Source organism: Oncorhynchus gorbuscha, linkage group LG06, assembly GCF_021184085.1.
Source record: "Oncorhynchus gorbuscha isolate QuinsamMale2020 ecotype Even-year linkage group LG06, OgorEven_v1.0, whole genome shotgun sequence".
NCBI classification, from domain to species: Eukaryota; Metazoa; Chordata; class Actinopteri; order Salmoniformes; family Salmonidae; genus Oncorhynchus; species Oncorhynchus gorbuscha.
Window position 1 is genome coordinate 53,417,234 of NC_060178.1, and position 10,916 is coordinate 53,428,149.

Below are 10,916 nucleotides of genomic sequence, written 5' to 3' on the forward strand. Positions count from 1 at the left end.
ATCTATGGGGTCACTTGTTCCGTCTCTCCGCTGGATACATTGTTCAATCTGACATTTAACTCACCCGTATACAGTAATCCTCGTTCCTTTAGGCCTTTTAACTTAAACTATGTCGCTCCAAACCTAGCCTACTTGTAAAGTTGACCGAAAACAAATGGACCGAGGCCAGTCCCAAAACCAATCCTGCAGTGTCTATTCTTGAAAGCTGATGGCATAAAATCACCTGTTCCGTTTCTTCCCACGGAACCTCAACCACACGATCACTTTTCACTATCAAGAACACCGACTACTAAAAACCGGGAAAGACCCCCCCCGTCCATTCATCGCTCAATCTAACATTAGTTTTCACCCGTATACAGTGATCACTGTAGGACTATACAGTAATCCCTGTTCTCTATAGGACTTTGAACTACAATGTTGCTCCAAGCATAGCCTATTTGTAGAGTTGACTTTTAAACTGAGAACAACTTAAATCACTCTATGATAATTTAAATCATTCCCCCTTAATCAAGAATAAAACATACTGACCTTATCGCCGACTGGGAAAGCAATGTTCGTTGTATCTAGTCACTCTCTCTGTTCTCTGTGATAATACACAGGCCTGTTTAAGTTAACCTCAATTCAGAGGTCAGGTCTTTAGTAAAACGAGTCAAACTCGTCCGTGCACGATTTTCAGCGTATTACCTTCAGATAACAGATAAAGATATTTAGATCCGGCTTCGAAGGACCAAATTGATAGAGGAATTTTAAATTCCCTTATGTTTTATTGCCAAAACCAATTTAATTCGCACTCATTTCTAATTCATGATAAGTTGTAAGTTTATCATTTGCATGAATTAGTAAGAGACCAGTCTTAAAAAACAAGTTCAGCATTTATTCTTGATGAGTACTGAATGCTCACACACATTACCACAGGTTATAAACTGAAAATGACGTCAGCGTTTTCCAAACGTTCCGTTTCACAAACAGAGGGCCCCTCTAATTCTCAAGCCTCCGCGTTATCAGCACGAAGTCAAGGCCAGTCAGCATAAATCAACATTCCCGACCATTTTGGAGATGGCCCGTTCCCACCACCTGGAGATTTGTACAACTGAATGAACTTAAAGAACAGACCTTCATTGTTACTTAACTTCCTGACTACATTATATACAATTGTGAAAGGGAGCAAGAGGGACAGTACATTATAGCATTTGGACTAGTCAGTTTCTGATTGGAATGTATACATAATTAGTCATTTCAAACATATTTTCCTCTATCATGGGTGAACAGGGAGTACAGGAGAGGGCTCAGAACACACCCTTTTGGGGCCCCAGTGTTGAGGATCAGCGGGGTGGAGATGTTGTTGCCTACCCTCACCACCTGGGGGCGGCCCGTCAGGAAGTCCAGTACCCAGTTGCACAGGGCGGGGTCGAGACCCAGGGTCTCGAGCTTGATGACGAGCTTGGAGGGCACTATGGTGTTAAATGCGAAGCTGTAGTTGATGAACAGCATTCTCACATAGGTATTCCTCTTGTCCAGATGGGTTAGGGCAGCGTGCAGTGTGGTTGAGATTGCATCGTCTGTGGACCTATTTGGGCGGTAAGCTAATTGGAGTGGGTCTAGGGTGTCAGGTAGGGTGGAGGTGATATGTTCCTTGACTAGTCTCTCAAAGCACTTCATGATGACGGAAGTGAGTGCTACGGGGCGGTAGTCGTTTAGCTCAGTTACCTTAGCTTTCTTGGGAACATGAACAATGGTGGCCCTCTTGAAGCATGTGGGAACAACAGACTGGGATAGGCATTGATTGAACATGTCCGTAAACACACCAGCCAGCTGGTCTGCGCATGCTCTGAGGGCGCGGCTGGGAATGCCGTCTGGGCCTGCAGCCTTGCGAGGGTTGACATGTTTAAATGTTTTCCTCACGTCGGCTGCAGTGAAGGAGAGTCCGCATGTTTTAGTTGCGGGCAGTGTCAGTGGCACTGTATTGTCCTCAAAGCGGGCAAAAAAGTTATTTAGTCTGCCTGGGAGCAAGACATCCTGGTCCGTGACGGTGCTGGTTTCCTTTTTGTATTTTGTAATCCGTGATTGACTGTAGACCCTGCCACATACCTCTTGTGTCTGAGCCGTTGAATTGGGATTCTACTTTGTCTCTATACTGACGCTTAGCTTGTTTGATTGCCTTGCGGAGGGAATAGTTACACTGTTTGTATTCGGTCATGTTTCCAGTCACCTTGCCCTGATTAAAAGCAGTGGTTCGCGCTTTCAGTTTCACGCGAATGCTGCCATCAATCCACGGTTTCTGGTTTGGGAATGTTTTAATCGTTGCTGTGGGAACGACATCTTCAACGCACGTTCTAATGAACTCGCACACCGAATCAGCGTATTCGTCAATGTTGTCGTCTGACGCAATACGAAACATATCCCAGTCCACGTGATGGAAGCAGTCTTGGAGTGTGGAATCAGATTGGTCGGACCAGCGTTGAACAGACCTCAGCGCGGGAGCTTCTTGTTTTAGTTTCTGTCTGTAGGCAGGGATCAACAAAATGAAGTCGTGGTCAGCTTTTCCGAAAGGAGGGCGGGGCAGGGCCTTATATGCGTCGCGGAAGTTGGAATAGCAATGATCCAAGGTTTTTCCAGCCCAGGTTGCGCAATCGATATGCTGATAAAATTTAGGGAGTCTTGTTTTCAGATTAGCCTTGTTAAAATCCCCAGCTACAATGAATGCAGCCTCCGGATATATGGATTCCAGTTTGCAAAGAGTCAAATAAAGTTTGTTCAGAGCCATCGATGTGTCTGCTTGGGGGGGAATATATACGGCTGTGATTATAATCGAAGAGAATTCCCTTGGTAGATAATGCGGTCTACATTTGATTGTGAGGAATCAGGTGAACAGAAGGACTTGAGTTCCTGTATGTTGTTTTGACCACACCACGTCACGTTAACCATAAAGCATACGCCCCCGCCCCTCTTCTTACCAGAAAAATGTTTGTTTCTGTCGGCGCGATGCGTGGAGAAACCAGCTGGCTGCACCGTCTCCGATAGCGTCTCTCCAGTGAGCCATGTTTCCGTGAAGCAAAGAACGTTACAGTCTCTGATGTCCCTCTGGAATGCTACCCTTGCTCGGATTTCATCAACCTTGTTGTCAAGATACTGGACATTTGTGAGGAGAATGCTAGGGAGTGGTGCACGATGTGCCCGTCTCCGGAGTCTGACCAGAAGACCAGAAGACCGCTTGTGGTCCTTCTGTAGCTCAGTTGGTAGAGCATGGCGCTTGTAACGCCAGGGTAGTGGGTTCGATCCCCGGGACCACCCATACGTAGAATGTATGCACACATGACTGTAAGTCGCTTTGGATAAAAGCGTCTGCTAAATGGCATATATTATATTATTATTATATTATTTTCCCCTTTTTCGAAGTCGTTTTTTGAGGTCGCCGGCTGGGATCCATTCCGTTGTCCTGTGTGAAAGGCAGAACACAGGATCCGCTTCGCGAAAGTTATATTCTTGGTCGTACTGATGGTGAGTTGACGCTGCTCTTATGTTCAGTAGTTCTTCTCAACTGTATGTAATGAAACCTAAGATGACCTGGGGTACCAATGTTAGAAATAACACGTACACTTGCATTAACATCTGCCAACCATGTGTATGTGACAAATAACATTTGATTTGATTTTATTTATTAGTAGTAATGGTAGTAGGGATTAGGGATTTCATATAGGCTATGTGTTAGTTATATTGACCTATTTTGGGGTGGTTTGTAAGTGTGGCATAATTATAGTTGGTTATACTGGGCTAGTATAGTAGGTCAGTACTATATCATAAGCCATATGCATTTTGAAGCACACAAAATGTTTTAGTTTGAGCATTGTGAAAAATTTGTGGCACTGTTTAGAATGTTTAAGCCTGCAATCCGCCATTTAATTTATTTTTTATTTTTGTACCTTATTTAACTAGGCAAGTCAGTTAAGAACAAATTCTTATTTACAATGACTGCCTACCCCGGCCAAACCCTATCCCGGACGATGCTGGGCAAATTGTGCGCCGCTCTATGGAACTCCCAATCACGGCCGGTTGTGATACAACCTGAATCAGGGTCTGTAGTGATGCCTCTCGCACTGAGATGCAGTGCTAGAGGCATGATAGCAAAAAGCTGAAGCCATTTAAGTTGACTCTGTCTGCACATGCCAATGTTGGGGTGGTGTTTGTAGCTGAAACTGACCAAGAGCAGTGGGGAATCAACACTTTATGTAGCCCTTCACCGTCGTACCCATGGAAAATGGCAGATTTGGATGAAAGAAAAATGGCAGATTTGGATGATTAAGCACCTAAATTGGACCGGAGTGACTGTACATGAACATGCTATACATGATGTCAGAGCTCAATGTCTCTCCACAGCTCTGTATGGGTTTTACTGAGAGAAGTTCTGAACTTGAGCACTGCACTGCACGTGACAATAAGTTACCCCCATTCCTCCCAGAAACTGGGCAACTTTAGCAAATGTTCTGTTGTCTGAGTGAGGCAAATGCTGTAAATTAAGAGGACCCATAGTATTTTGAAAGATGAGACGTTGAGGATTACAATAAATACCACTTTGATGTCATACAAGCAGCCAGACACCCTTGAGTCCAAATGTGCACTTCACATTTCCATATCATAAAACTCATGTCATATACAGTGTCAATGTTTATGATCAATATGTTTGATGTACAGTTACAAGATGACATTGCGTCATACCCTGGGTAGTGTTATGCAGGTGAATGAGGACCCAAAAGCGACTTGGCGAAAACAGAGTCTTTAATCCAGTAAAGTAAATAATCAATCATAAAGCACAATTCCACTCGTAATGACGAGAACAGACTGGAGACTCGATCATGAACTGCAGGTTGCCTCGGGAAGGCACTTGACCGTAGCAGACTCAGACACCTGCTCACCACGCAGCATCTGAGGGAAACACGACATGACAGGGCGATACAAAGACACAGCACGGTGAACAATATACAAGGATCCGACAGGGCAGAAATGGAAAACAAGGGGAGAAATAGGGACTCTAATCAGGGGAAAAGATAGGGAACAGGTGTGGGAAGACTAAATGATTGATTAGGGGAATAGGAACAGCTGGGAGCAGGAACGGAACGATAGAGAGAAGAGAGAGAGGAAGGGAGAGAGAAAAAGGGGAACGAACCTAAAAAGACCAGCAGGGGGAAAACGAACAGAAGGAAAAGCAAAATGACAAGACAATATAAGACAAAACATGACAGGTAGTCCTGAACAGAGTGAGCCTGTTTCTTGTATTGTGAAGACAATTTGCCACGGAACACGCATCTGAATGCCCATGACGCCATTCTATACGCACCAATATTACGATCTGATTTTCTGAATTGCCTTGTGAAAGCCTAAAACTGAAAGATAATATTATATAAATTAGCTAGTGATGTTGGCAATATAACAAGCTTTCAAATGATGACGACCTGACCCAGATTTAGATTTAGAATGGACCGTTTTTGGATTGCGTAAACAACAACAATAATTGTGTGATGGCGCGGACGCAGGGCTGTGTTCCAAACAAAACAACTACAAATGCGCTTCCTCTAACTCATAGAAGGGAGGTGAATAATGTAGTAGGCTGCTGGCTCCCTATGGTGTGTGTGACTTATGTGTGTATGTTGCAGGACTGTGTGTTTGTTTGTTTGTTTGTTTGTGCATGTGCATGCTAGTTCCTAGTACAGGTGTATCAGTCATCCTGTGTGTTTTCGCAGCACAGGTGCAGCAGTGATTGACAGCTCCCCTCAATACCCCTCGTCCTCCTCCTCAGGCAATGACGTATCCTCCATGTCGACTGACCCCAGTGGCCCTAGTGAACCCACCATGAACTCTGACACGGACAGCAGCCTGGACAGCCACACCTCTCTGGGAGCACTGGCCTGCTGCAGATAACATGCACACACATACACTTCTGTCACAGTATATAGTTTAAAACACTTAAAGGGGCAATCTGCGATGGCTACATTTTTTTCCTGCTTTTTTTATTGAATGATATATACCAATTGATTCTTGAAGAATATAATATATAAATGCTTTTACTCCATTGTTTGTAAACAAACTCTGTATAGTCTCAAAACACGATTTCATTGTGTTTCCTCCATTGTTTGAAAACAATGCAATTGTAAACAAACACTGTGTATAGCCTCAAAACATGGTTAAAATTATACTTTTGATACTGTATCATGGATGGTCAGTCCTTGCATCCATAGCTTTGTTTATGAATTTCAGAGCGATTACATTTCTCTAGCCCCAACCCTAAGTTGCTTACCAAAAACAGTGGCGGGGTGACTGCTTTATTGTTGTTTAAACTGCAGATTGCCCCTTTAAGAGTCCGTAATAAAATAAAAATGTTTTTATTTATTTTGTAAATGCACAGCTTTCATTTGTTATGTCCCTTATATCAGGCATTGCCGATTGTGTACATGCTGTAAATTACTATATTTATTTATTTTCTTGTGTCAGCTTCTGTCCCACCAAGCTGTGTATGTCTATGCTGTAAATGATAGTGGTTCAAATCTCACAGTGGATGGAACTTTTCCCCCTTTTCCCTATAAGAAAGTGTTTTCTTACAAACACATATTTATTTTCTATTATAAACTGGGTTGTTCGAGCCCTGAGTGCTGATTGACTGACAGCTTTGTTATATGAGACCGTATACCACAGGTATGACAAAACATTTATTTTGCATTAAATTAAACCATTAAAAAACCTGGCCCAAATACCTTTGTCACTTAGCCATCTTTGTTGCTTTGTTTCTTCAACCAGTGGCCCATCCCACTTGGCTCTAACCCTTCAATGTTTGTAGTTCTTTAGGTTTTGGATAGGTATGTACAGGTCTGCAAACAGCAAAGGGTTGGGGCCAAGGGGACGGGACAAAGGCTGCTTATGTTTTATTGGCGGAGCCAGGAGTCTTTCCTCAGGTCACAGGACCAGGAAAATCTCCCAGCCCCATTGATTTGATTTAAGTGCTCTTACAGTTCAGGGATTTTTGAAAGTCGGGACAATCCTTGACCGGCAGATAAACTTTATTTTTAATGTTTATTTTGTTGCATTATTTGATCCTAAAAATTACATTTAGGGGAATTTTATCAGGGGAAAGATTTGCTTTTGGAATTTTCTAAATATTTTCAATATTACAAATTTCCATGTTGTCTCTATGCCTGGAAATGTCCTTTTCGGTAGCCAAGGGGGGCAATTTCAAACTCTCCAAAAAAGTGTTTAAAATTCTTAACGGCAATAATGAACATTAACTGAAAAGGGATCTTAGGTAGTTTTTGCATTAGACCTCTAAAGGAATATTTCTCTCAAAACTGTGATTCCTAAAATAAATTGTTAGGAGATTTGATGAACTCCGTCAGATTTGTCTACAATCATTAATTAATCAAGAATGATCCGGGTCAGCTCCACCTCATGGACCTTTTCTTAATGTCCTCATTACATATAGTGCAACAAAACCACTCATGGTCTGCAAAGTGATCTACTTTTGATAGATTTAAAGAAACAATATTGAAATCAGTCAGTCACATTTTTGTCTAACGTCAACTCCGCCAGAGTGCTGAAATATATTATATAATGGTTATATTTTTATTGGGAATTTTCAAATAAATCATTTTCTATATTTTACAAATGTTTGTATTGAAGTTTTTTTTAAATGCAAAAATATGTATTTTGTTGTCAACTCCATCAGTGGCTTGTCATCTTCATCACTGATGGCTAACCCTCTTAAAGTCAATATTTTGTCAATATTCTGAAAATATATACAGCTGAAGTCAGAGGTTTACATACACCTTAGCCAAATACATTTAAAGTCAGTTTTTCACAATTCCTGACATTTAATCCTAGTAAAAATACCCGGTGTTAGGTCAGTTAGGATCACCTTTATTTTAAGAATGTCAGAATAATAATAGTATAGAGAATGATTTATTTCAGCTTTTATTTCTTTGATCCCATTTCCAGTGGGTCAGAAGTTTTACATACACTCAATTAGCATTTGGTAGCATTGCTTTTAAATTGTTTAACATGATCAAACGTTTCGGGTAGCCTTCCACAAGCTTCCCATAAAAAGTTGGGTGCATTTTGGCCCATTCCTCCTGACAGAGCTGGTGTAACTGAGTCAGGTTTGTAGGCCTCCTTGCTCATACACACTTTTTCAGTTCTGCCACAAATTTACTATAGGATTGAGGTCAGGGCTTTGTGATGGCTATTCTAATATCTTGACTTTGTTGTCCTTTAGCCATTTTGCCACAACTTTGGAAGTATGCTTGGGGTCGTTGTCAATTTGGAAGCCCAAGCTTTAACTGATGTCTTGACATGTTGCTTCAATATATCCACATAATTTTCCTACCTCATGATGTCATCTATTTTGTGAAGTGCACCAGTTCCTCCTGCAGAAAAGCACCCCCACAACATGATGCTGCTACCCCCCATGCTTCATGGTTGTGATGGTGTTTTTCGACTTGCAAGCATACCACTTTTTCCTCCAAACATAACGATGGTCATTATGGCCAAACAGTTCTATATTTGTCACCATGTGCAGTTCCAAACCGTAATTTGGCTTTTCATGGCAGTTTTGGAGCAGTGGCTTCTTTGCTGAGCGGCCTTTCAGGTTATGTCAATATAGGACTCGTTTTACTGTGGATAGAGATGCATTTTTTCCTCCAGCATCTTCACAGGGTCTTTTGCTGTTGCTCTGGGATTGATTTGCACTTTTCGCAACAAAGTACGTTCATCTCTAGGAGACAGAACACGTCTCCTTCCTGAGCGGTATGACGGATGCGTGGTCCCATGGTGTTTATACTTGCGTACTATTTTTTGTACAGATGAACATGGTACCTTCAGGCATTTGGAAATTGCTCCCAAGGATGAACCAGACTTCTGGAGGTCTACAAATGTTTTGTTCTGAGGTTTTGGCTAATTTCTTTTGATTTTCCCATGATGGCAAGCAAAGAGGCACTGAGTTTGAAGGTAGGCCTTGAAATACATCACAGTTCATGTCATGATGTCAATTAGCCTATCAGAAGCTTCTATAGCCATAACATAATTTTCTGGAATTTTCCAAACTTCTGACCCACTGGGATTGTGATACAGGGAATTATAATTGAAATAATCTGTCTGTAAACAATTGTTGGAAAATAACATGTGTCATGCACAAAGTAGATGTCCTAACCGACTTGCCAAAACTATAGTTTGTTAACAAGAAATTTGTGGAGTGTTTGAAAAACGAGTTTTAATGACTCCAACCTAAGTGTATGTAAACGTCTGACTTCAACTGTATATATCACTGTTCTGCAAGATATGGTTAAACTATTGAGATATTTGTTGTGCTTAGATCTAATGGATAATGTTTACTTTTTAAATGTTGTTTTATATTCTGAATCAAGAAAAACATACTAGCAAAATTTTCCCTGGAGCATTATACAGTATGGTGCTATAAAATAAGTTAAAAATAAGTTTAAATGACATTTCTATAATATACTGTTAGAATTAAACTATCAATACTTTTAAACACTTGTTGAACAATACATGTACAAATTAAATGGTTTTTATGGTGTCTGGCGGGGTAGACAATCCAGTTAGTTGCATTTTATGATTTTGTTTTTCTTGAATTATGAGGTTTTTCCTTTACATGGTGTGATGACTGATACTTTAAAGTTTTATTAGCCATATGTACAGGATACACATGGTATACACCATCCAATGAAATACTTAGGTTTTTTCTTTACAATGCAACAACAATTAGAAATAATAAAATATTGGAATACGAACATGAAGTAAATGTCTCTGTAGAATACAATAAACATTTGAGCATAAGTATAAAACAGGATGGCACAATTTATAGTCCAATATTTACATGTGTTATGGGGGATCAAGAGTTTAAATTGTGAAGTATTTAGCAATCATATTAAGTCTGGTAGAAGTTGTGATGTGTGTGAGTATATCTGTGTGGGTGTGTGCTGAAATGCGGAGAGTCAGTGAAGGTGGTCAGTCCAGTTCAAGTGTTGAGCAGTCAGCAGCTGGCTTGTAGATAGAAACTGTCTCTGAGCCTTTTGGTATTAGACATCATGCTCCGATACCATCTGTCCAACGGTAAGGGAGTGAACAGCTCGTGGCTGGGGTGTGTGGGGTCCTTGAGGATGATGCTGCAGGCCTTCCTCAGGCACCGTTTTGAGTAGATGTCCTGGATGGGTGGCAGCACGGTCCCAGTAATGTACTGGGCCATCCTCACCACTTGCTGGAAAGCCTTGCAGTCGTGGACGGCGCAATTCCCATATCAGGCCTTGATGCAACCAGTCAGGACGGTATTTGAAAATATATATTTCAAATGTTGTTAATATTAAGAAAAATATTTGTGAAAATAAATTTGAGATTTTCCCATCCCTTAAGAATCCCTGAGTTCTGTTTTTAACCCCTCTATATTTATCTCTAGAGTAGAGGCACTCAAGTGTTTAGTTAGCTTAGTTAGTATCAGCTCCTCTCTCTGTGATGTCTCTGTTAGAGGACTTGGCTTTTATTAACTACCTCACCGATATGAGTTTCTGAATGACATAACAGTCCACAGCATATGGTCTAAAAAAAACGAATGTGAAAGTTTTTTTTTAATTATTTTTTTAAAAATGTATCATTGTCAATGTTTAGAAGACTGCTAGATTTGTATGTAATGTATATTTAATTCACAAGTACTATGTCTTTTCATTTCTCTATTTTTTGTAATATGATGTAGACCATAGAGTAGGTAATGAGTGGTTGAATTGTATGTTAGATGGATGTTCCCCAGGGGACTGAAAAGGTTTGCTGCTCGACATTTTTTCCTTTTTTTGGATTAAAATGTATTTGATGGCTCCTCGCCGTTCAATCCCTATAGGTCCTGTTTATGTTTGGAACTGGACCCATTCCCT

The 10,916-nt window shown here is 40.9% G+C and overlaps 1 protein-coding gene across 6 annotated transcripts in view; it reads left to right on the forward strand.

Annotated features, from left to right (window-relative positions):
• LOC124038076 (mitogen-activated protein kinase 8-like) overlaps positions 1-7,891 on the forward strand; it is a 45,094-nt gene extending 37,203 nt beyond the window's left edge. For 2 of the 6 annotated variants that reach the window (XM_046353509.1, XM_046353508.1), the window contains exon 12: positions 5,741-7,891. In XM_046353509.1, coding sequence (XP_046209465.1) covers positions 5,741-5,913 — 173 coding nt within the window. In that variant the 3' untranslated portion in view covers positions 5,914-7,891. Of the gene's footprint in view, positions 1-5,735 lie in introns of all 6 variants that reach the window. The other 4 variants (XR_006839297.1, XR_006839296.1, XM_046353510.1 and 1 more) reach the window with 4 other exon arrangements.
• Positions 7,892-10,916: the final 3,025 nt, after the last annotated feature.